Source organism: Phasianus colchicus, chromosome 1 (assembly GCF_987193195.1).
Source record: "Phasianus colchicus chromosome 1, bPhaCol1.hap1.1, whole genome shotgun sequence".
NCBI lineage: Eukaryota > Metazoa > Chordata > Aves > Galliformes > Phasianidae > Phasianus > Phasianus colchicus.
The window spans coordinates 188,006,449-188,033,441 of record NC_143436.1 but is presented as its reverse complement, the minus strand read 5'-3'; the positions used below and the strand labels follow the sequence as shown (position 1 = coordinate 188,033,441).

General features: G+C 40.4%; 1 protein-coding gene across 4 annotated transcripts in view; it reads left to right on the top strand.

The window, feature by feature from the left end:
* FAT3 (FAT atypical cadherin 3) overlaps positions 1-26,993 on the top strand; it is a 401,703-nt gene that overhangs the window by 63,589 nt on the left and 311,121 nt on the right. For all 4 annotated transcript variants that reach the window (XM_090134047.1, XM_090134044.1, XM_090134046.1 and 1 more), the window contains exon 3: positions 78-3,389. In XM_090134047.1, coding sequence (XP_089990173.1) covers positions 95-3,389 — 3,295 coding nt within the window. In that variant the 5' untranslated portion in view covers positions 78-94. The remainder of the gene's footprint in view (positions 1-77; positions 3,390-26,993) is intronic.

The window sequence follows — 26,993 nt, the reverse complement described above, 5'->3', positions numbered from 1 at the left end:
TTGTGGTAACTAGTTCTTTTTTCAGTACAGTTTTTACCTCTCAGTCACTCACCTTCCTTTTTCTCTCTCTGTTACAGTGTGAAAGGATGATGTGATGGAGATGAACATGGGCCACTGGTCAGGCACACGGCCCCCTCCACCTTGCCTTGCCCTTCTGCTTGCCAAGCTCCTGGCCTCTCTCTTCCAGGTAGCACATGGAGCCACCCCGCTTGGCTTTCACTTCACACATTCCACTTACAATGCAACTGTGTATGAGAATTCGGCAGCCAGGACCTACGTCAACAGTCAAACGAGAATGGGCATTACCCTGTCCGACCTTTCTTGGGATATCAAGTACAGGATAGTGTCTGGTGATGATGAGGGTTTTTTTAAAGCAGAGGAAGTTGTCATTGCTGACTTTTGCTTCCTGAGAATAAGGACTAAAGGTGGAAATTCTGCTATATTAAACAGAGAAATCCAGGACAACTATTTATTGCTAGTGAAAGGATCTGTCAGAGGGGAGGACTTGGAAGCATGGACAAAAGTGAACATCCAGGTTTTGGATATGAATGACTTAAGACCTTTGTTTTCACCAACCACATACTCTGTCACAATAGCAGAAAGCACTCCATTGAGGACTAGCATTGCACAGGTGACTGCAACAGATGCGGATATTGGGTCCAATGGTGAATTTTATTATTATTTCAAAAGCAAAGTTGATCTCTTCTCGGTACATCCTACGAGTGGTGTTATCTCCTTAAGTGGCCGGTTAAACTATGATGAAAAAAACAGGTACGATCTTGAGATTTTGGCTGTAGACCGTGGGATGAAGCTTTATGGAAATAACGGTGTAAGCAGTACAGCTAAGCTTTATGTTCACATTGAACGTATAAATGAACACGCTCCAACAATAAGTGTAGTAACGCATATTCCCTTCCCATCAGACAAGGAGCCTACCTATGCAGTCATTAACATTGATGATCTAGATGAAGGAGCCAATGGAGAAATTGAATCTGTTTCAATTGTGGCTGGAGATCCGCTAGAGCAGTTCTTTCTGATTAAAGAAGGCAAATGGATGAATGAGTACAAAATCAAAGAAAGAAAGCCTATTGACTGGGACAGCTTCCCCTATGGTTACAATCTGACTCTCCAAGCAAAAGACAAAGGATCTCCTCAGAAATTTTCTGCAGTCAAACTGGTCCACATTGCTAGTCCCAAGAAAGAAAGTATCCCCTTGAAGTTTGAAAAGGAAGCATATGATGTTTCAATCAGTGAATTTTCACCTCCAGGTGTGGTGGTTGCAGTTGTTAAGCTGATGCCTGAGCCCCTGGGTGTGGAATATAGAATATCTCCTAGTGAGGGTGCTGAGAATTTTAAGATCAATCCCATCACAGGCCTCATTACTACTGCTCGTTCTTTAAAAATCATTGAGAAGGACCTCTATGAGTTAGAAGTGTATACCAACAAAGGGGATGATTTAAAAGCACAGGTTACCATCAGGCTAGAAGATGCCAATGATCACACACCGGAATTCCAGCAGCCTTCGTACAGCTCATTCGTCAATGAAAGTGTCCCCGTGGGGTTTAGTGTTTTGGCAGTTTCAGCAGTCGATAAAGACAGGGGAGAAAATGGATACATAACATACAGCATTGCCAGTCTGAACTCACTGCCATTTATTATAAATCAGTTTACAGGTGTCATCAGCACATCTGAAGAACTGGATTTTGAGTCCTCACCAGAAAGCTACAGGTTCATTGTGAGGGCTTCCGACTGGGGTTCTCCCTACCGGCATGAAAGCGAGGTGAATGTTACCATATACATAGGCAATGTCAATGATAACAAACCCCTCTTTGAAAAAGTGGCGTGCCAGGGAGTGATTTCATCTGACTTCCCTGTCGGTGGTCACATTACTGCTGTTTCTGCTATAGACATAGATGAGTTAGAGCTTGTAAAGTACAAAATAATCTCTGGAAATGAGCTTGGCATTTTTTATTTAAATCCTGATTCTGGTGTCCTGCAACTTAAAAAATCGCTTATTAGTTCTGGCATAAAGAACAGCAACTTTGGCCTTAAGATAACAGCCACTGATGGAGAGAACTTTGCTGATGCAATGTTTGTTAATATTTCAGTAGTTCACGGGAAAGTATCATCAAAGACATTTAGCTGTAGAGAGACAAGAGTTGCACAAAGGCTAGCAGAAAAATTGCTCAAAAAGGCAAAAGCAAACGTGAAGTTGAATTTAGAAGACGGTTTTCTCGATTATTATTCGGTGAACAGGCAGGCACCACATTTTGACAAAACCTTCCCAACTGATGTGATGGTTTCAGAGGATCTGCCAGTTGGTGCCACCATCCTGAGGATAAAAGCCTATGATGCAGACTCAGGCTTTAATGGAAGGGTAGTTTATACAATTTCTGATGGTAATGCAGATAGTTGTTTCAACATTGACATAGAGACAGGGGTACTAAAAGTTCTTATGCCGCTGGACCGTGAAAAAACAGATCTCTATATCCTTAACATTACAGTTTATGATTTAGGTAACCCACAGAAATCAGCGTGGAGGCTGTTGACTGTCACTGTAGGGGATGCAAATGATAACAAGCCTATTTTTTTACAGGACAGTTACTCAGTTAACATTTTAGAAAGTACAAGTATTAGTACAGAAATTATACAAGTAGAAGCCAGAGACAAAGACCTTGGGTCCAACGGGGAAGTGACTTACTCAGTTCTGACGGACACCCAGCAGTTTGCCATCAACAGTTCTACGGGAGTGGTGTATGTGGCTGATCAACTAGATCGGGAAACAAAAGCAAACTACACCCTAAAAATTGAGGCTAGGGATAAAGCAGAGAGCGGCCATCAGCAGTTTTCTGTTGTGCCTCTGAAGGTGTTTTTGGATGACGTGAATGATTGTTCTCCAGCCTTCATCCCGTCCAGTTACAATGTGAAGGTGCTTGAGGACCTGCCAGTTGGCACTGTCATAGCTTGGTTGGAAACCCACGATCCAGATCTCGGCTTGGGAGGTCAGGTCCGATACTCACTGGTGAATGATTACAACGGGCGTTTTGAGATAGACAAAGCCAGCGGAGCTATCCGCTTGAGCAAAGAGCTGGATTATGAAAAGCAGCAGTTCTACAACCTGACTGTGCGCGCCAAGGACAAGGGACGCCCAGTTTCTCTCTCTTCAGTTTCTTTCGTGGAAGTGGAAGTGGTGGATGTTAATGAAAATCTCTATGCTCCCTATTTTCCTGACTTTGCTGTCACTGGATCTGTAAAGGAAAACTCCCGCATTGGTACAAGTGTTTTGCAAGTTGTTGCTCGAGATGAGGACTCTGGAAGGGATGGGGAGATCCAGTATTCCATCAGGGATGGCAGTGGACTGGGGAGATTCAGCATAGATGAAGAGACTGGTAAGTTTTGTTTCTAATATCATTTTCCCTTTATAGAGATTTTTGCAAAAGGAAAGCTTAGGCATAATTATTTTCTACTCAGAACAAGAAATTCATGTCTTCTTAATAGGAAAGATAAAGTTATAAATAAGAATATTCCAGGCACAGCAATGACATGATTTAATTATCTGCTTACATTCATCATTCTGCGGGTGTGAAATAATGTACATTGCTTTTCAGTAGCTGTGTAATGACTCCATTTAAAAAACAGTGATAGTTCCATAAGGTCTTTTTTGCAACACGGTATTACCTGTTGATCATTCTTAGGTGCTCAGGTCACCTCAACAGAGTCACAACACTCATGACCTTGAATGTAGTGTTAAATCCAGTGGAAGGAAGGAAGAGGCAAGAAATAAGACTGGCTTCATTGACTTGTTTTTGGTGAGGGTAATTTTTTATGGGACTCAGTAGACTGGAATGAGATGCCATTCTGCATCATGTACTGTACTGTAGCACATGGTCCTCGTCAGTGTAGGCATGCTTGTGTAAAGGCAGAAATACAGGGTAAGATATGCTCAGCCTGTGGTAGCTTTTCCTTGGTGTCAGTATCATTGACAGAGCGAAGATTTTTAAGAAGATTTTAAGATTTAAAAGACCACCCAATAAAACATAGCTAACAAGCTGGCTGTTTAAATGTTTGATAGCTGTTGAGAGCAACGGTGCAGCTGTGATACTAGAAGAAGTAATATTAGAAAATTTTAGCCAACAGTTTCAAAAATTATATTAGATATGTTGAGTCTGTGGGCTTACTGTGGTTTAAGCAGACTTTGTATGTCTTATTTTGCTGAAGCTTTTACTTGTGAATGTTGTATTAAAGCATAAGATTAACATGTATGTTTTGACAAATTCAAACTGTTTAATCGAATGACAACTTTCTAAACTGAACGTTATGAAAAACAGATGACATTACAAATGCAAATGGATCTTGTCTGAACATAAGCAGTGAAAAATATTTTTATTCTATTTGTGCTGTAACCTCTGAGCTGCAACTGTGCACAGATGATAGTCAAAGAAACATTAAAGTTGAATGTCGGAAGTCAGAGGACACCTCGTCTAATTACCAGAAATTTTAAGAACTCACATATGCGACGGTGTTAACAGAAGTTGAACATGCGTGGGTGATGTTATTTAGGCAGTTGAACATGAATTTTAGTCTTAAGCCCCTTTGTTTGAAAATGTTTGAGTAGCATGAAGCTCAGCAATAAGATATTGGTCTGAATGCTCTAGCTTTGTTCTATCTTGTTGAATCCCAGGGTTCAACATTTGTTGAACTGAAAAGGATTGTTAGAAAATAGGCTTCCAGGAGGATAAGTTAGCATGTATTCTTTGTTAATAAATTAACCCGAGTTAATTTATTAGCAAGGCAATACCCAGAACTGAGTTAGGGCCCTTGTTCACTAAGACATGAATTACGTGTTGAGATGACAGAAACAGGATTAGTTTATTCCTAGAATTGAAATCATAGAATCATAGGTTGGAAAAGACCTCTAAGGTCATTCAGTGCAACCTCCACCTGTCACCAATATTTCCCACTAAACCACATCCCCCAGTACAACATCTAAACGTTTCTTGAACATCTCCAGTGTCAGTGACTCCATCACTTCCCTGGGCAGCCCGTTCTAGTGCCTGACCACTGTTTCTGAGAAGAAATTTTTCCTAATGTCCAACCTGAATCTCCCACAGCACAACTTGACACAATTCACTAAAATCCTATCACTAGTTACCTGACCCCACCTCAGTATAACATCCCTTCAGTTAGAAATCTGGTTTGTGAAAATAAAAAGCAAAAAACAAACAACAACAACAGAAATGCAAAAAAAAAAAAAAAAAAAAAAAAAAAAAATCTCAACAAAAAATACCTTTATAAGTTGGAAATCCTTGTCTTTCCTGAGTATTTTCATGAAAAAGAGCCAACCCCATCAGCCATTCCAGAAGGTATTCCATACCACAATAGTTCACAGTTCTCTTTTGGATCCTTTTTGTATCTGTTTTTCCCCAGTTGTTCAGTGTTCAGTAAGCCATCTTGAAAGCAACTCAAAGAGCACTTGTATGCATGACTGCAGCTTGGGTGCGTGGGAGCAAGTTTGGGGGATTCAGGAGCTACTCCAAGTCACGCTTTTGTAACTTGAGTGCAGAATTCAACCTTCTGTGTCAAACAGGACAAAACATTAACACTCTGCTCTTAAACTGGTGGCAACTTAAATGCTGCTGAGTGATGAATCAGCTTCCTAGATGTAGAAAAGAGCTCAAGTCACATATTGAATTAATTTGCAAAGAGATAGCTGTTTATTTACTTTCAGTGCAGTTAATTTGTCACTTTAAAACTGACCAACTCAATTGGCTTATGCACCGGCCTCTTGAAATTCGTGAAGGTAAGCAGGAGCGTGAAGTACAACAAATCAATATTTTTGGCTAATGCCTTAATGAAAAGAAGACTGCAGTATCCATTATAATCATTAGGATATAAACTGGGCCAAATTCATCCTGAAATGTGCAGGCTGGACTCCAAGCAAGTCTGTGCTTTCAGCAGAATTCTGCTCGAATGCATTATTTTTATTCTTCTGCAATATTCCAGTGTAGTGGTGTTAGCTGTGCCTGTATTCCCTGGGGTGTGCTGGTACCCAGAGAGGCTGTGGAGGAGCCTGAAGACGAATGAGTTTTAATGTATGGTGGATCCTCACCAAGCCATGCTGCCATGTGCTTTTTGGCAGGATGGATTTGTTCTTGATCCTCTCTAGATGGATACAGTACATATGGGTGCATTTAACTCCAGCTGAGTTTGACCTGGATGCTGGGGCAGTTATTTCTATTGGCAGTTCTACTTTCAGGTCTGAGCCTGTGGTTCATGGTGAGCAGGCTTGGGATTAGCCCACATAGAACCATAGAACCACAGAATCATCAAGGCTGGAAAAGACTTCCAAGATCATCAAGTCCAACCGTCCATAGGCCAATATGGGTCATTCTGCAAAGGATACATGTGCAAATTCTGATATTGTTGCTGTTTTGTAGGATATGGGCCACTGTGATGCTTGCCTTCACTCACTATGGTTCTTCATCTTGTGTTGTGGAGAACCAGATTTGAGGATTGTTGCTGTTGCATTATAGCATTTGCTGTTAAATACTTCAGTTCATAAGCAAAATTTTACATGTGTTTGGTCTCACAACCTCATGAGTAACTTCCCACTTTGTTTCTCTGGATTTATTCTAATTTCCCTTACCAGGGGGTGAAGCCATTACAAATCTCTATATCAACAGAAACTCTCCATCTGTAGAAGGCAGCAATTCCTGACCTCCTCCAACTCTAACCTCAGTTTCCCACTCGTCCCTTAGCCAGCAGTGGGTGATGATGATTGCTGGATTTACAAAACAGCTCATGAGTCACAGCAAAAAAAGAGGGAAAAAAAGAAAGGAATTCAGTTTGTTGCCAGCCTAGGTGTACAGTTCAAACTCATTGATTTTCTGTCTTCATCTGCCTATTCATCAGCTTTTGGATAAATGTCACAAGCTTGCCATTGAAAATACCTATACAGAGAGGTGTGCAATGTGATCTCGCCACTTTTGGATTCTCTTTTTCCTTCTGTGTTCCTTTCAGGATCATTTTTCTTTACATCTCTTTTTTCTTGGACTTGAGATGTAATGTACATAATGAAATGTGATCATCTGCAGACAGAGCTAGGCTTTCCTTATGGGCAACAGAGAAAAACAGTTGACTGAGAAATGTAATTTACTACATTCAAAGTAAAAATATGAAATAAATTTGTTGAGTCATGCTCTAAGAATTCTCTGGACAGGAGCATCCCACCCTCTTTTTTCATCTATAGAAAGGGAACAAAATCTCATTCTTTGTTCTTACTGTCAAATGTGGGTGAATATCATAAAATCATAGAACCACCAAGGTTGGAAAAGACCTCTAGGATCATCCAGTCTAACCATCCACCTATCACTGATATTTCCCACTAAGCCGTGTCTCTCAGTACAACTTTTTCCATATGTATCTCATGGCCATGGAGGACCTTGAGGCTTTTCTTCATCCCTGATACCACTCCTCACTGGGTGTATTTCTCTGCACTACCCACCAGCCTTGTAATTTTGGTTCCTTAGAAAAGAATTGTGTAAAAATCCTCATATTTCCAGAGTGCTGTAACATGAAATGACCAGAGATCATATAATTATAGAATTGTTGAAGTTAAAAGAAACCTTTAAAGGTCATCTGATCCAATCCCCCTGCAAGGAACAGGGACACCTACAAGCTCAGTCCAGTGCTTGGAACCCCACCAGCCTGACCTTGAGTGTCTCCAGGGACAGGTATTTACCACCTCTCTGCTAGTGCTTTACTCTCCTTATTGTAAAAAATAGTAATAAAAAAATCCTTATATTCATTCTAAATTATTTGTTAATAGATCTGTTAAAGGTTTTTTGGGATGGCAGCATGTTCTGAGATTTCATTCTAATGATGGCTCTGATGGATGCAATTTGATGTTCAGAAGTGATCTCTGTCAGAAATCCTCTATTGCCATCTTAAATTGCTGGATTTTCTCCACTCTCATACATATACATTTGCACTGCTAATGCCACAGCAAAGTGGTACGTTTTTGCTGTCTCGGGAGCTCGTGGGGACTCTAGCAAATATGAATGGGCATTTGATGCCACTTGCCTTGGTGGAAGCCAACAGCATTTCTGTCCTAGCTGAGCAGGGACTTTGACAACTATCGAGATTGCCTGACTTTTCAAGAAGTTGTGTTAGATGAGATCACTTTTAGCCTAAATGATGACATCCTCCTCATTTTTTCATCATTTGTGGTGCAGCTAAACAACATTTTGTACTCCAGCTCCACTTTTTAGTCTGGCATGTGTTCCTGCTCTTTGCACAGTTGATGTACCAGCCTTGTATTAGAAGAGTTTCTGTATTTACCCCTACTTTACTTGTGGTTGTACTAGCAATAGAAAGGGAATGAGCTGAGTTCTAGAGGAGCAGAGAGATGAGGCACACTCAGCATTTTCTGCCGCTGAGCCTTCGGTATGGCATTACAGCACCATAGGATTCAGGTAATGACTAACCCCATTGATGGACAGTTAAACTGAAGCCACCATCTTCTGCTGCCAATCAGGAAAGCACTGTAACATCTCAAATTGTACTGAAATTTAACATGTAGGGAAAAAAATAATGGTGTTAAAGAAATACTTCTGGGATATTTAATTGTATTGCAAAGCCAAGCCCATAACCATGGATTTAAACAACACTTTCAAAACTTCATAGTGCTATTTTCTGAGATTATCCAGCAGGTTGAGTACCCTGATTTTTACTGGGACTTGAAATTTTGGCATTAGATGGCAGTCATATCCACGCTTGCACAGCCCCCATTAATAAGAAGGCAAGCTGGAGGATGACCCCGATAACTTCCTATCCTTAGGTGTTTTCAGCCCTGACAATTCCAAATGAGTAAGCCAAGTCTGTCTTTCACAGCATAGAAATCTTAAAGATAATGTTAAATGGAAGTGGATTTGAAATTATTATAAATTCCATGGATTTACATTGCCAAGTGTAGCAGTCTGATGTATTTTGAGACCTCTTAAGGTGCCTCAGGAGTGATTGAAATTCCTGACAAACTGTTTCTGGAGTCCAAAAAGAAGCCAGTTAGTGTTGGAAAACCCTAATCATGGCTTCAAACGAGTAATAATGGAAACAAGAAATGCTAGACTATATAGTTTACAATAAAACAGACCTGCCGGCTCTGTTACATCTGTCTGGCAGAAGGGGATAAATGTATTTCTTCAGACTCCTTGCATATTATTCTGTCTTCTAAAACAGTTTTCAGTTATTGTGTGTGCAAGTTAAAGGATACTTCCATTTATTACAATCTGAGTGGTCTGATAAATATTTATGTGGGACCGTTACCAGTGTTTCCTTGAAACAGAATCAAGTAAAAATGAAAATGGTTTGTGATACGCGCTTCCTTTTTTCCTGACTTGTTTAGCAAAGCATGTAAGAGCCGGTGACTAAATCTGTGAAGACTCACTCATAGACTTGAACTCAACGTGGAGTATTGAGGTATCAGTGTTACAGACGTTGTTCATTTTCCTGGTGAGTGTAGGCAAAATTAACTGCTGAGGGCAAGCGTTTCTGAGCCACTTAATTAGGAGAGGCTTCTAAAAGCAGTTTTAAGAGTAACTTTAGGTTAAGAGAAGAACCAGTGGGTGCTGCTGTGTGCTGGCTCAGGAAGGGAGGGTGCGGATGCTTGCAAGATTCGTTGCAGCTGTCCCCTAGGGCTGGCGCTGGTTGGGGCTGAGCCAGCTCTCCTTCATAGTTCTCTATGGGAAGGAGAATGCTGGTTGCAACTCTAGCCAAAAGTTGATCTGTCGGCCTCTGTCTGTGTCAGGCATGAGTAAAGCATTCCTAGCAGCAGCTATTTTGGAGTCTGCTGTAATGTGTTACTGTTACTCTCTGAGTTATCTCTGGCAACTTTTAATAGGGCAATCTTCCCATCATTTATGATATCCAACTTTAGGAAAGTAATTGTTAACACTTCTCTTTTTCTTTAAAATTAGTTGTGGTAGAGAAGAAAGTTGTTAGTTTTTTTTTTTTTTTTTTTTTTAATAAATTCTGGCTTTGTGTATTTATAATTTCCCTGTCACTTGTAGCTATAAATTGGGAAAGGAACAAGGCCATTCTTGGTTTCACTGGAGTGAATTTGTTTAAGTTTTTATTTAACAATACAAACCCTAAAATAATGCCTCAGCTTACAAAAATATTTACTTTAAAGAGTCCTTTATATCATTTTGACATATTTTGAAAGTTTCCTAAGTGAGACCAGCCATGCAGACTTGTTCCATTCAAGCTGTTCAGCCCTCTTGGCTTTCTACCCCATGAAACAGCTCATGATGTACAGCTTGCATAGCTAGCTGTTATTTGCATGGTTTTCCTTCTTTGGAAAGTGTTTGGAGAAACTCCTTTATTATTAAGGATGCTCCTGATAATAGGACACTTCTTATTCTCTGAATAAATTAGAATCATAGAATGGTTTAGATTGGAAGGAACCTTTAGGATCATCGAGTTGCAACCCCCCTGCTGTAGGCATGGTAACTCCCTTTAGACCAATTTATTTATTAATAAAGAAATACAGTTTTTGTTTCCTCCTTTACCTTCATCCTCCTTGAGATTTGCTTACAAGAGTATTTTGTACCGTTATTTTCTGTTATTCTTTCCCTTAGCTTTTTTTTTGCTTTGAAGTGATCCTTACATTGTCCTGTGCATCACAATCCCTTAAGTTACACCCAGGTGCTCCTGCATAAAGCCATGGGACCAAGCCACCCGCTCTCCTCTTAGACACAAAATTTCCTTCCTGTGTCTACCATTTGGTCTGAGCATCTGAGCACCAGCTTTATCCTGGCATCACTTCCGACCCTGATCTACCTTCACATATGAGTGATTCATGGTAATTGAGAGAAAAAGGAAAGCTTTGGGGAAGGAAAATCCATTTTAAATCTTCCAAGGCACCAATGGAAGTCCATAGCTGGGAGAAGTGATGTTGTCAATGCGAAAGTGCATGTTTATTGTGTTGTGGGCAATGCAAGCAGTCCAGTCCTCCTGGGATGTACTGAGGAAGAGGAAAATGGATGTTAAGGCACTGTCTGAGATTACATGGAACCACTTCACAGCACTGCCTAATCCTCTTCTGAAATGTGTCCAAGAAAAAGGATTCCCTGGTGACCAATAATATTGAGGACACACTTCCCATCTGACCCGTGCGGCAGGTTGTGAGGCTTTTTAGGAAGCAATAAAATTGGACAGAGGAGGTCAGGAATTTCTGGGACTTGTTTGGTGGTACAGAGAGGTGGTAACACTGGATTGATAAAAAATCTAAGTCTGTACATTTCTTCTCCTGCTTCAGTACATACACAGTGTCAAGAATTTACCCTGGAAGTTGGCTTAAATTATGCTTTGTACAAAGTTGTTCTTTCTCCAAAGACTGCACGTAGTGGTGAACTAGGCACTGGATTGGAAAGCTCTTCCACTTTTTCACTGCTCTCACAATTAAAAATTATATTACATTTCAAGACTTAGTTTGGCTAATTTCAGCATTCAAGTCTTGGAGCTTGTTAGGTCTTTGTCAATAAGGTAAACTTTTTCAAACAGTCCTTCCTCTGTTGGATAGTTCTCTTTGTACATACAGGCCTACCTGAAAATGGATGAGCAGAGTTGAGTTTCTACAGCTCACAGAGCAGATTCTTTTGATTTGTAGTCTGCTGTTTAATGTAAACATCTTTATTACATTTTATACACTTATGGTGTCTTATTAGCACTGAAGTGTTGCCAGTAAGAAATAACTGAGAGAAAGCCAAACTGTGCATGTGGGTGGGGAGATTTCATTACAGTTGGTTTTCATTAGGCATTTAGACTAACAAGTTTTTGTGTTTCTCAAACTTGAGTTGTCCACTGACATTGACCTGATCATTTTCTGCACGCCTCGTATGAAAAAAATGCCTAGTCCGTTCACGTGCAGCGAGCAGATTGTCACATCCTTTACTTTTTCTGTGGTTGTTTTGAGGTCACCTCTGCAGGATCCATGCTGCCAGTGTTCTGCTGCATACGGGGCAGAGTGTGGGGTAGGCAGCTGCATGCTCTGTAGGATGCAATCCCTAAGATTTCTTCTTGTAGATAATGCTTTTCAGTTACTTTGATGGCGTTTTCTTGTAGTTGAGCAAAATGTTCTCATGTTGCAGGTGTGATTGACAAGTGCACTGAAATGACAGACTTGAGACGTATTGGTAACCTGGTCTAGTGGGAGGTGTCCCCTGCCTATAGCAGAGGGGTTGGATGTAACTGTAAGGAACATGATCTTAAGGGTCCCTTCAAACCCAAATCGTTCCATGATTCTATATTTAGCTCTGGGCTCAAGAGATACAGATATTTGTGTCTAGAGATTGAGTTGGGTGGCTGCTTATTGCAGTGAAAATAACAGATTTTGGTTATCAACCTGAACTTCCCATACAGAAAATTGTCTTATTGAGAAGCACAGGTTTGTGGACACTGGAAGAGTCCCAGTCACCAGCCCAAGCCAAACAGGGGCAAAAGGAGCTGTGCACTGGGCTTGGGAGGGGAGCCTGCAGCACCAGCAGCACATGGCAGCAATGCCAGATGCAGCCCGATGGGCGGCTGGTGAGAAATTGAGGTGAATTAATGAGATTTTTCAGTTAGAGCCAGAAATGTAAATTCTATCCAAGGCAAAATGTGGGTGTCTGCATGCATGTGGCCATTAACACTGATGGATAATCATCCTAGCAACTGTAAGGAACAAAATTAAGCTTTCCTGCTCTAATTTATGAGAAGACTAATTATTAAGAAGTGTTTACCTTGGCCCAAAAGTAATCTGAATGTATGTGGTTTTAAACAGCCATCTGTTTCTACAATGTGAGGGCTAGATTGGTCCTTTTTTCACAATCAAAGTGTTCTAGTTTTTTTTTTCCGTTTTATCAAAATATGCATAGCAGATTTGTTTCTGATTTGCAGATCATTGCAGCCCAAAATGACTTATTTGCCTATTTATTTGGGCATTTTTCCTCTTATTTCATTTGAAAGTTGTGCTGATCATTAGTGTTCTGGAAATGTGACTCTGCACACAGATTGTTAAAAATAGTTTTGCTTCTCACCACTGCTTCAGTTTATAAGGTGAGATTTTGCAAAAAAGAACAAACCAAACCCTCACTATGAATCAGTTAAATTTTTAATAACTTTTTTTCCCCAAAAGCTTTATTTTTTTATGAGAGAATAACTATGGGGTTTAATTAAATTTGCCGGGATACTTCACAGTCCCCAAATACCTTTCATCTAAAGTACACAAATTATTTTTCACATTTTAATGAAGGAAGCTCTTTGATGTGCAATGTTTATGTAGTTTCCCATTTTAGTGATAGGTTGTGAGAGGTGCAGATAAGTTAATAGTTTGATTCTTTGAGGGGGTTGGGAATGGCAGTGTAGAAATGCAAAACAATAACAGGAACTTGGGGTGTTCAGCATCTCTGTTACAGGGCAGCACTTTACCACAGCGTACAGTGAGGTGGATTTTTCTGACTCCCATTGTGTCTTGCCATAGAAGGCCACCCATCTAATGCTACACAGGATCCCGGAGCTGGTGTTAAAAGGAGAGGATTTTTTTGTTTCTTCTTGAGATGCTCTGCAAGGACAAACTGATTTGCACTGTTACTTCTAATTGCCTCTCTTAGTGTTTGTTTTTTAACCTTGCTTAATTATCATTAGGCAGTAACTCCGAGGTGATGACAGATCACAGTCCAAGTCCATGATTAAGGCAGTTCCCTCTGGGACCATAAGCCTACGTTTTGCTGTGAGGGAAAGCACTTATAGCTACGAGCACCAGCAACCAGATGCAGTCAGAGGGCGACAGGAGCCCTGGGCATAGAGCACAGAGTGAGACCTATGGCCGGGTCAGCCATTTGCTTATGAGATCTGGAGTGTGTTTGCCTTTATCAAGAGACCGTCATTTGAACAGTGTGTGGTTTGGCATGGGCAGCAAGCAACTCCTGATGTGCAGAGCGTCCTTCTGGAGAAGGGAAAATGATCAGAAGGGGAGAGAGCACCCACAGGAACATTCGGGCTTAAGGTTGGACTCAGTGATCCTTCTGGGGCCCTTCCGATTAAGTATGTTTTATGACTCTGTGATTAGAGAGGAGATCAGGACTGTTAATGGGGATGGAAAAGAACTGGCATTGAGCTGTGCTGTCCAAGGGGTAAATGACAAAGTCTGTTTAATTGAGACCTAATGATTTTAGGACTGCTGACAGTAGAATTTGCCCTTCACCATTTATTACTTGTCAAAAAGCAGTTCTGCTTCTCGCTAAATATGGAAGGCAATATCTGAATTACAAGCTGTATGAAGAGTTTAGTGAAGCACTGGAACAGGTTGTCCAGAGAAGTTGTGGGTGCTCTGTACCTGTAGACATTCAGAATCAGGCTGGATGGGGCTCTGAGCAACCATGTTTCTCTGTTCATTGCAGGAGGGTTGGACTAGAAGGCTTTTAAGGGTCCCATCCAACTCAAGTGATTCTATGATTCTCTGATTCTAGAAAGTTTGAATTAGTTGATTCTGGAAGGCTAAGTGCTGAACTGCTATATTGTTAATAGCACAGCTATTTCGTGGGGATTTCCTTTAATTGCTTAATCTTTCATAATGAACATTAATCTGTCACCGGCAAAGATAAAATCCATCTAATTCTCAGAAAATCTGCTTCTCTTTGTCCATACCCACAAATTAAAACCACTCTGATGCTGGTTAAGAGCTCTATCTAGACACTGAGTGTGGCCAGAATTAACTGGGTGGTTGCAGCGAGGAGAACTGTGCTGCTCTGCTCTGCCAGGTGTGATCCAGTCCACTTTGATGAGAAGATTCATGTTTCCCTGGAGAGTCCCCAGAGGTAATGGGAACCTTTGACAAGGGAGCCATGATTCCCTTTCTCTGCTCAGCTGGATCTGGGAATCGTAGAGTAACAGAATGTCCCCACTTGGAAGGGCTTCATAAGGATCATTGAGTCCAACTCCTGGAAGGTGCCATTGTCTCCACTGTGGTTCCTGAAGGAAACATCTAAACAGAAAAAGCAATTATTTAATATTTAACATTATTATAGTTGAAGAATCCCATTTTTGCAGTAAATTGAAGCTGTGATTCCCAGCTCCCTTTAACCTGGCATGTACAAAGCTCAGCTACAGAGCTCAGTGTTGGGTTGCTTTTTTGATGGCTGTTGATGGTCTTATGGTGGATTAACATGACTGAGACCTGTGGGTTTGAGTGCATCCATGCAAGTAGCTACAAGGCAATAACTCTCACTGTTGAAATTCATTCCAAGATAAATATAATCACATTTTGTCCATATAGGAAATTTATAGTTTATTCTCCAGATGTTGTTCAGTGGAAAGTTTTTCAGATAAACAAGTAATGAATTCAAGCAGGTTGGAGGAATAGAATGAAAATAATACATGGTCAGAGCTTCTTTGTCCAGGCTTTGGTGTGGAAGTAGCAGTAGTGAATGAGCTAGCAAGATGTGTGCTAAGATGGGATTTGGTGTGTTAGCTGATTAAGGTGGCTGTTTGCTCCACTGTAGTTATGGTCTGGGCCCCTTAGCCTGGAGCTGATAACACGAGTAAGAGCAGCTATCAGATGGCTAAAGCTGCTTACTGTATGTTACAGAAGATACAAAATCCCTCTGGCGGCGCGGCTAACCTTTTCATGCCTCACTTTACCTGTCTGTACAATAAGTCTAATGACCATCACGTTGTCAAAGGCATTTGTGTGCTAGTTATGATGTTTGCATGATTAATGGCTTTAACATGCTACAAGTGATTTTGATGGAAACACACAGCAAAGAGCACTGCATAAATACAGTGACTTGCTATTTGAAGTTGAAGGATGTTAAAGGAGAAGCCCCTTCAGGATTCACATCTTTCCCATTCTAAACTCCAAGAAAAACTGTAGTATCTCAGTGACCTACTTAAGCTCGTACATTTATTCCAAATAATTAATTGTAGAAATGTTCCATGGACTGCACTGGGCATAGCCAACAGCCCCACAGTCAGGCTGCCCAATTCAGCCTTCTGGGCTTGAATAATACTCCAAAACATGGCTCGATTCAATGCACAGTGAAAACAAAATGGAAGATTAATTTCAGTATCAAGTGAGATGAATCCTTGCTTTTGTTCCCTGCCTGCTGTGGCTGCAGTGCTTCTGTTGTTGCTTCTGTTACTGAGAGGTCGTGCTTATTGTGATGTGATAGACGAACTATCGAGATCTGGTTTCACTGCTTCACTTCTGGCAGAAGGAGAAGGTTCAAGATGAATTCTGTCTCCAGACGGAGGGGAACCAGGAAACCTGGACACCAGCCTGGGGCATCAAAGCTGTGAAAGGTCTGGAGCACAAGTCTGAACTTGGGGTTGTTCAATCTGGAGAAGAGGAAGCTCAGGAGAAACCTTATTGTTCTCTACAACTGCCTGAAAGGAGGTTGTGGGGAGGTGGGGGTCAGCCTTCTCTTGCAGATAGCAGTGACAGAATGAGAGGGAGTGGCCTTAAGTTCTTCCAAGGACGGTTCAGGTTGGATATTGGAGAAATTTCTTTTCCAAGAGACTGGTGAGGCACTGGCACAGGCTGCCCAGGGGGGTAGTGGAGTTATCATCCCTGGAGGTGTTCAAGAACTGTGTAGATGTGGCACTGAGGGTCATAGTGGGCAGGGTGGAGACGGGTTGGTGGTTCTAGAGGATCTTGGAGGTTTTTTCCAACCTTAATGATTCTGTGGTTGATTCTGTGATTCTATGGGGCGGCAGATGAACACCCCAAAATGAGCAGCCTCTGCCCTATGCTTTGGTTTAAGTGTGCAATATGAGTGTTGCCACATGGGAAAGCAGTGGTGAGGGCAATGCACACTGGGAGCTCCACTTCTCTCTTGATTTACTTTGATAAATAGTTTTGGCAGCTCCCAGCTAACCTTTGGTGTTGCATTTTTGGAATGATTACCATGTCAGTGAGAAACCCTTGGTGTCCTTGTTTTAAATACAGCACAAGGCTCACCAGAGAGGTGACAGGAATTAACCTGAGCAACTCATTCCCGTGGCTGGGCTTTGGGCCAGGCGATGCAAGGCAGCACGAAAGGGGAGCACTTCAGCAGTGCCTGCAGCATGGAATGTTTTGGCTCGAGAATGTGCTGAAAGAATGAATCAAGCATAGTTTCAGGGGCTTGCCAAAATCTTTCTTGTGTTATGTGGCTTAAAAGACAGTAGTAGTTCTTTCAAGGAAGGATGCTTCATATTTCTCCTTTTTTTTTTTCTTTTTTTTTTTTAATTTTCATAACTGTATCGACTTTGGTCACACAAGGAGTGGAAACGAGGGCAGAGATGTCCACTATGTGCTCTGCAGGTAGAGCTGCAGATGGCTCCTTTCTTACATGCGATACTTGACTTTCTCTGGTTTTTTTTTTAAGTTTATTTATTTATAGTTTTAGTTTTAGTTTTGCTGCAGTTTTCTTCTCTTTGCTTTACATCAGTGTATGTGAGAATCTCCTCTCAGTGCCAATCTAAATGTCAAATTATTCCCCATAGAAAAAAATCCTGTTGTCTTCAGGATGCAGTGCTTCAATCCGTAGTCATTTTTTCATTCCTCCTTTGGAATTAAAGCACAGGGCTGGGCATCTTTTTCAAGATTTCAGGAGTGTGTTGCATATCATGGTTGGAAGTTATCCCATGTCCTCATGCCACAGCTTGGCCTGGCTGTAGAACCAGGTCTTGGTAGTGTGGAAGAGAATAGAAATGCCCTGGGACAAGGCAAATCCATAGATTAGTGATGCTGCAGCCTCAATTGAGTTGCTTGATGTCTCTAAAGTTTATTTATTTATTTAATTCAGTATTTTAAAGATGTGGGAGCCTTGAAATGGAAAGCCTTACAAATATTTTTAAGAGTTATTAAACTACTTTGCAGTAAAATAGCTTTCCCTGTCCCTAATCCTTCATACTGTGTTGTTTTTCTGTGAATATGTCTTTGTGTTTCTAATCAGACAGTGGTTACACTGCTAACAGTGATAAGCATAGGCAGCAAGGAGAGGGAATACATTCCTCAGTCTTTGTCACTAGCTTCCAGTTTGACTTTTTCATTTGTGTTAGTGATAAGCAATGCTGGAGTGTCTCCTGGGCAATGCACGGCCTGTGTGGTGTGATTTATGGGCCGCTGTTTTCGAGAAGCTGCAATATTCTGCCTCCTTTGAAAGGGAAGTTTAAAAACATACAAAAGTTGGGAAAATATTATCTGTCTTTTAAAAGGAAGATTCACGAATAGATGTATATATCTATTGTGTCACCATACAGATGGGCAAAAAACGTTTAGTTGTCATGGCAGCAGTATGTACAGTATCACAGAAGAACTAAAAATAGAAGAAAAAAAAGAAAGACTGCCTTGCCAGTTGTTGTACTATGGCAGCAGCTGCTGAGCTTGAGTTTTCTTGTCTTGAAACTTGAATTCTGAATACTCCAAACCACGCTTCTTGTCATCAGCAGTATCTGTGCCTTGTGATGTTCTGCGATTGGCCTTCAGAGCTGCTCACCCTGGGAGACATCAATATGTCCATGTTTAGCCCTTTATTTAAATGCTTTCTCTCTTGAATGAGAGCTGGACAGCAAGTAGTGGGCTGGTAGCTGCTCTCAGGAAGCAGCTCCCAGATAAATTGCCATTTCTTAGGGACGTGGTTTAGTGGGCAGCATTGGCGGTCGGGGGGATGGTTGGACTAGATGGTCTTAGAAGTCTTTTCAATCATAATCAGAAATCAATCATAATGATTCTGTGATTCTGTGGTTCTGTTTTGGTGTTCATTTAGATTTGTGTTTTGCTGGGTGTGATGGGACTGATCTCACTGATAAGGTGGAGCAGGAATTATTTGGGCCGTAAGCAATGTTCCTGCTCATTTTATACAGACATACACATTTGTCTACATGTTTAGACAAAAGTGAAACATGTACAGTATCCTTTGTATTATGTTATATATTTTTTGCACGATGATATTGTCCATATTTTTAAATCTAACACTGGCTATCTTGATGTTTATTCTCCCCACTTACTAAGACTTGGAAAAAGAACTATAAAACTTCTTCCAGGCTCTTCATTTCTCTTTCTGTTTTTCTGTGCATGATGTGGTTGTGCAGAATTAGATTACTACACTGTGGCCGTGTTTTAGTTCTCCCTTCAACTGCTTGATTACATTTACAGAGAAATGGAAATGTATTCCTATTATTCACTGAGGTATTTCTCCCTGAAGGAACATTCTGTGCAGGAAGATGAGACAGTACGGAGGGCTGCACTGTGGTGGTGGTTGGGAAGCGATGTGGTTGCATGCATGGCAGCATGGGGTCAGGCTGTGACATTGCTGGACCTGGAGTGTAGTCTGGGTTCCTCTGTCCAAAATGTGCACAGCTGTGAGTGTGCCTCAGTAACAGCGAGAATTAAAATGATCTGCCAATGGAAAAATGATTGGTAGTAACAATTAAGTCATTTCAGTAGTAAACTCAGAGCTATTGTCAAGATTCCTTCCTTTGCCATATCCTGCTGCATGGTTCTGAGCTGATTTTTAAAATGTTCTACAAAAAGAGAACTGAGAGATTTATCTTCTACTTCACTCCTGGCTGCTGGTACCTGTTATCTGCTCTGTGGGTTTTCTGTAATATTGCAAATGTTTGGAGTTCATCCTCTTGGTTACTGAAAATGAGGTGTAGCCATTTCCATTTAAATGATTTTTTTTTTCCCCTCCTGTTAGTGGCATTTCATTTTAGGAATAAATAAACAGAATGCTGAGTTCTCTGAAGGTCAAAACTGTTTACAGAGCTCTTTCCTACTTGGCTTCTGTCTTTAAAAATAAATAAATAAATAAATTGGGATTTCTGGGATTTTAGGATTAGTTAATGTATTTACCCAGCCTTTAGAAGGTAATTTTCATAGGATAGAGAGATCTTGTTTACAATGTGTATAAAAAGATTAAAAGGAATTAATTTTATTGTGTAAGAATATTGAGTAATCTGCCTTCTGCTGTGAACCTCTCATACCTTCAGCTGTGTTACACTTTCTATTTCTACTTCTTAATCTTCAATTAACTAAAAAGCTTTCTCCCACTTTTAATTCTCTTGTTGCCTTCCAAAGCCTTCTCTAGCAAATTCAGACATATCCCAGTGTGCATCCTCTCCACCTGCCCATCTGTCTCAGATTGTCTTATTGTCCCTGCCACCAGACTGGGGCCTGATTCAGCTAAGTGCTTTTAACCCAATGAAGCCAGTGGGATTTCAGTGTCTCTCTGAATGCCTTGGAATGGTATTAGCATCACCCTTTTCTGAACTCAGCCCTGTGAGAATTTAACGTTTCAGTCTCCAAGTGGAGCAGTGCATAGTTGCCTCTGTTGTGTAGATAGAAAGCTGAGGCCCAGGGAAAAGATACCACTGGGAAGGAAGATTTGCTTGGAGTCATCTTGCGATCACTGAAAATTTAAGAACCTTCTACCACTGTGGCTTAGGCCTTAAATTGCTTCAGGGCAGGTTGGATATTGGGAGACATTTCTTTTCTGAAAAAGTGGTGAGGCACTGCCAGGAAGGGGGTGCAGTCACTGTCCCTGGAGGTGTTCAAGAGCCATGTACATGGAAGGACGTGGTTAGTGGGGATGGGCTGGTGTTTGGACTAGATGATCTTGGAAGTCTTTTCCAACCTTAATGATTCTATGATTCTGTGGTTCAGTGCTTTAATTTATATCACTTGATAAGAAAATGACGATGATTTCTCTTTCCTGTGTCATCTCCTCCTGCTTTCACAGCTGCTGATTGTTTCTTCTCTTTGATTTACATGATCCTTAAGTCTTTACTTGTATAGGGGGGGTCAGTTATGTGGAATGAGGACATCTTCTGCCTTTATTCACAAAACAAGACCAATAAATCTTCATGTTGAATTACTGCCAGACCCTTGAATTGGCTCTTGAAGTGATCTCTTTCTTGCTTCTCCTAATGACTGCTGGCTTTTCTTTGCAGGGGTGGCAGATGGGATGGTGGCTCCCCATGAAAAGGTCTCACCTTGTATATACCAGAGTATTAAATTCCTTTTATCACCATCAGCCTTATTGTACTCCTCTTCTCCATGCAGCAAAGCAGCATAAGTGTCATTGAAAGTCAGATTCCCTAATTTTTTTGGTATGTTGTAAACCAGACATGTTTCTGTACAGGTGGTAATCCAGAAGAATTCCAGTGTCTCATTGTTTCCTGCATGCCTAGTTTTTCACATTCATGGATGAAGGTTAATGCTCAAATTTCCTAGGGCTTGCTGTTTTGGTAAGCTTAGTCCTGGTGTTGCAAAGCAGTGACTAGAATGGGCTTTCCCCTTGTAAGCTGAGGAGTTCCACTGTGATTTGTTTTTTGAAGATTCTGGCCCCGGTTCCTGCAGTATTTGAAGTGCCCAGGCTCTGAAGTGCTCCACCTAGAAAACCTCCACTCTTTTGTTTTCTAGTCTGAGTGCACGTTATTAGTGATCATCGAGTCTGATCTTAAGGATGTGTGTTAGAGATCGCTGCCTTCTTACAAATGTGCATGCGGCATGGAAAGATTCATGGCTGTGAGTCCTCAGTAGTTCACAACCAGTAAATGAGCTAATGATGATACATCTTCCCCTCCTTGCTGCACTCTGAATTTTTATTACAAGGCCAGTGTCATTTGTTTTCATCTCTTGCAAATCCTCCCTACATCCTTCGCCATCCTAATCATTTCCTCTGAAAAACATCTACTGCAGTGACCTCCATTTGACTACGAAATGGAAGCACTGATCAACAGGGCTGCTATCCGGGAGGTTTTGTAAGTGTTACAGAGTGCAAATCCCTTTCTATCTGCATTAGCCCTGAAAAGGCAATGCTGACATTTCTAAGCAATGAGGAGCAAGGCATTTACTTAAATGTGAATTTCTGTCTCAACATCAGCCTCACTTTTTAAAAGCATATTTAAGGAGACAATATAAGTGCAACTGTTAGCAAAATGCAAAGTTCACTATTAGTTTAACCCTCCATCCTGCAGGCTAATATACATAATCTAAGGTTAAAGATCCTAAAATAAAGCACTTCCTGAGCACAGGAGAAGGCTACTGAGCATTTTCCTTGTGAATGTTTTCATTATGAATCCTGTGCTCTCCAGTTCTGTCTGTACAGGGAGCTCTGCCACGAGGCTCTGCTTTAGGGATGGCATTTCTTGATGTCATTGGCATGCACAGCAGAAACAAATTGCTATTTCCATGTCAAATGCATGGATGTGGACAGCTCTTCTTTTCCAAGTAGTAGACAGGACATGAAGATATCCTGCATCAGTGCATGCCTAAGTAGAGAGAGATTTGCTAAATTTTGGAAGGTAGCTTGAACAGGTCATGCTCTTTATAGGGAAATGGATTTCAGCTGAATCTTGAAAAGAACAAATGTGTGTCTGCATTGTGTATTTATTACTTATTGTCAAAAAGTGAATTATCGATTTGGCAGATCTGTGTCATAGATGTCCATAAGAGATTCTGACAGCCTAAGCTGAATGCAAGAGAAGGTTTTTTGTCTAACGTGTCTGCAAGGAATTAATATTTTGACTTTCTGCAGGATTTGTTAAATATATTTTAATTCTGTTTTGGTAGTGGTACATGACTAATACATTGGATAAGTGCATATGTGGGTGTATATAAGTCAGTTGAATGTCTTTTCTTTTTTTAAATAGTAATAAATCAGTCTTTGACTTTTTAAAGTACCTGATAAAGTCATAAAATCAGTGATTGGAATTCTTATGACCTTGCAGGTTATTTTATGCACTTGCTGATCCACTGCATTATTTCCTCAGACCTTCATTTTAAGCATTCCAAATGTGGGGAACTTCTTCCTTTCACCATGCAAGACTTTTACTAGGATAGGGACGTGTGGCTTTGTTTGGGCAGGTGGTGAAAACCCACAATACACTTACATTAAAAAAAAAAAGAAGTTTAATTTTATACTTTTGAATATAATGATCCCTGTTATATCCCTGCTCTAGAGGGGTCTAAAAATTCTTCATACTTACCCCTTTAGACATACAGATATGCAGTCTTCTTTTTTACATGGTTTAATAATGATAGGACAAGCGGGAATTGTTTTAAGTGAAAAGAGGGAAAATTTATGTTAGGTACTAGGCGGAAATTCTTTACTCAGAAGGCAGTGAGGCACTGGCACAGCTGCCCAGAAAGCTGTGGTGCCCCATCCCTGGAGGAGATCAAGGCCAGCTTGGATGGGCCCTGGGCAGCCTGAGCTGGTGGGTGCAACTCTGCGAGTGGCAGTGGGTCAGAAATGGATGGTCTTTAAGCCCAATCTATTCTGTGGTTCTATGGTATAAATACTTCTGGATGCTCATTCAGAGTGCAGAGTTCTCCCGCCCTCCCCATTGCAGACACCCGTCTCCTTCTCCCTTCTCAGCAGCTGTCTGGGGTGACTTTGTGTCCTCATACCTTTCCCTCCTTCCCACAGCACATACTGAACCAATTCTAATCTATAATTAATGAGAATTTCCTATTTGCCCCTCAGGTCTCTCCTTTCTGAGCCTCATCATTTCTTCAGTGATGTCCAGGTGTCTGGCATGGTGACAAATAAACTCTTTCATGCGTCGCTAGTTCAGAGAGCTGAAGCTTAATCCTGACGTGTCCCTGGGCTCTCCCTAAAAGCATGTTTTTAGCTGTAGTTCATGTATTTTCTTAATAATTATATTTTTAGCACATTAGAGCCTCTCTCCGTCCTTTTTTTTTTTTTTCCCTTGGCTTCATACCTAATTAGTCATTCCCTAAATAAATACCATGGTGCCTCCCAAATTGCTTGTGCCATAAGGGAATGCAGTTCTCTGTCTCCTCAATACAATCTGTTTCTTGCTGTATGGGAATGATGGATTTGTCTCACGGATAAATTCACTGGGAACATTCTTCATAACCCTTTAGCTTGAGGCATATTTATGTTTTGAATCAAATCTCACATTTTTTGGAGGTTTCTCTTTTTTTTAGAGGCAGTCACTGTCTCATTCCTTAAGGAAAGATTGGGTGGAGCTTCTTAGACTTACTCCTAATGGTCTCCTTGGTAGAGATGGTGCCATTCTCTCCATTGGAGCTGCTTATTTCTTATATTTCACCAATGTGGTGAAATTTGGCAACTTCCTGGTATTTTCCTGTTGACTATCAGTTCCTAAACTTGAAATATGGAGCATTTCAGGTTTTAATGTCCTTTATATGTCTCATAGTGTGCACATGTGTATTTAATGCTCGGAGTCGTGCTCCAGATTTAGCTAGAAGGAAATGCAAGCCATGAGATAAAGGTAATCAAATAATGAAGCTGTAGTCACACTCTGAGCTCCTAATTTAATGAAAAAATCACCCGAATGATAAAGTGAGCAATTATGCTGATTTTCATGACACTTAGGTCACAAATGGATTCTTTCTTGTGTACAGATGACATCAATTAATACCTGTTACAGCTTTCTGTTAAGTCACATATTTGGCGATGCTTTTATATTAAATGGGCATTAATTCTTGCTGAATTGTGAAAGGAGTCTTCTGTATTACTTGTCCCACCTACACAAATACCTGGAGAGATCCTTCTCTGTCCTGGTGCTGGAACAGACTGTACCACAGAAAGTTCCTTTTGCTAGAAATGTATCTTCTTGGGAACTGTCTTGATTTTCAGTGAACTTAATTTTCCATTTCTGTAGAAATACAGATTTATATGGAGTATACATATTTATAATGCTCATGTCTGTTTTGCCCAAAGAAGACATTTAAAAGACTGCAGTTGTCTGCTTATACCCCAGAAGTTAGGGAAGAAGCATAGCAATGATGTTCCCAGGGCTCATAAGAACACTTCAGCAATAACATGCATAATTAGCAGGGCAGTACTGCTCAGTTTGCATATCCACTCATCTCTCTTCTCTACTGAAAAGGTAGTAGGTGGCTAATGTGAATGCTGAGACAGGAACAAGATCACAGACAAATACTGTCCAGACCATTTCTTGGCAATTCGAAATTACAGCTAAATGAAACTAGCACCGTATAGTAAGAGATAAGAACCACATAACCGAATCAGAAAAAGTCCAGATGAGAGGTGGGGAGGGGAGGGAACTGCTTTTCTGATGTGTTCTCACTTGTAGATGAACATTTTCCACTCAAAATATCTTAACCTTCAAATAAATGACTATTTCAATAATATGAAAGGCATATAGAGGAGTAATAGTATATAATATAATATATATACACATTTCATAAATGTGTAGATAAATACATTCAAAATACATAATAATGACTTTTTCCTGGGTCTTAATAAACCTCACTAGGAGATAGTTCTTTTTTCACTTTAGTCTCATGATTTGAACTTAACTCCTTTCTCTGCTATGTTATTATTCTTTGATTTTTCATATATTCCAACTAAATTTTGTTCGCTGAATGGTAAGCGTGGTTCTTATATCTGCAGAAATGCTAATAAAGGATGGCATGCCGTATTTGGGATTTTTATTGAATTTAATTAATAACAAAGTGAGTTAATCAGGTAACATTCACCTTGAACTCTTTACTTTAAAGGGAGATAATTTCTCATCTCTTGCATTTTTGTATTAGGTGGAAAATTTCAAAGTGCATTCTAGCAGCTAGATTTGAATATCTTTGTAGAGCCTTGTTAAATATTCTGTTTATAAAAGCAGCTGCTTAGTGATCTAATGAGCACAATACCAGTCTCTTGCCACTTTCCATCTCTCTGATTCTTTACAGTCAGCGAATGCATCTGGATTCGTTCAACACGTAGAGCTGTTGTCAGTTTGTGTTATTTAAAATGATAGGAGATAAAATAATAATAATAAAAAGACCTGAGTGCCGCTGAATTATCATTTTTAAGTTCCAGTCCTTGCATTTTGTACGTAGAAGAAACCCTTCATTTTAGGGCATTTAAGGGGAAATCAGACAGTGCTGTAAAATAATGACAGTATTTCACATGTATGTGCTAGTTTATATTGTAGGGTAGTGCATATGCAAAAGCCTTTTGCCTTAATGGAGAAACTGTATATGGATTTTACTGGAGTTTTTCCAACTTCAGCTGATTTTCCGTTGGAACCAGTAGGACAAAAGAAACACCTTAAAATAGGTATTCAGAACATGATGTTATGGACGTAATTCATAAAGCTACAGGAATTATTTCAAGAAGAAAAAGTAAGGCTGTATAAAATGACATTATAAATCTCGGGCTGGAGGGGTAGGAAGATGTAAGAAGGAGCATAAAGAAATCACCCTGGTCTTCAGGGAGAGAAATGTTAATCCAATGGTGAGTGCCTTTGAAAACTTCACATTTTAGTATTCATGTACCTGGAATACTGCACACTGAGAGTGCACAAAAAGATTGTGATCAAGTTGGCAAAGCTAAAGCACTCAGCAGAGCTGAAATGCCTTCTCAAATCTAGTCTGCCCATTCTGTGTCTGCGTTATCAAACACTCATTAATTTTATCATCATTAGTTGTAGTAGGGTTATTTTTGCATCACTTTGCTCATTCAAAGCACAGTTTCTTGGAGACTGTTCATTTTTCCTTAACATTCATTTATTGTACCTCAGTTCTCCATATTTTAACACTCTTGAGTCTTCTCTAACAGGATGAATTCCATTATGCTTACTGGAATTCGTTTGGTGCTCTTCACTCCTCACTGTCTCTTAAATTTTTTTCATCACAACTCTAATTGGATGTGGAAATTATGGTTAGGAATCAGCCCCAGGTTCAGACTTGAAAGTATAGACACGTTGCTGGATGTGAACTCGTGTTTGATCAGCTGAACCCACTTGAACTTTCCCAAAAGTTCATTTAATATGCCCTAGCATAGCCTAAAACTGGTGTCCTGCTTCAGCTGCGCAGGAGTATTGGTCCGTGCACAATTTCTGTCATATCTGTCAGTCCCTTGAGAATATCCTGAATCGATAGGAATCTGAGTTGGACTGAAGTTGAATTTTGTACTTGATGTTAATGTTATTACCACATTGTAGATGGGGAGCAT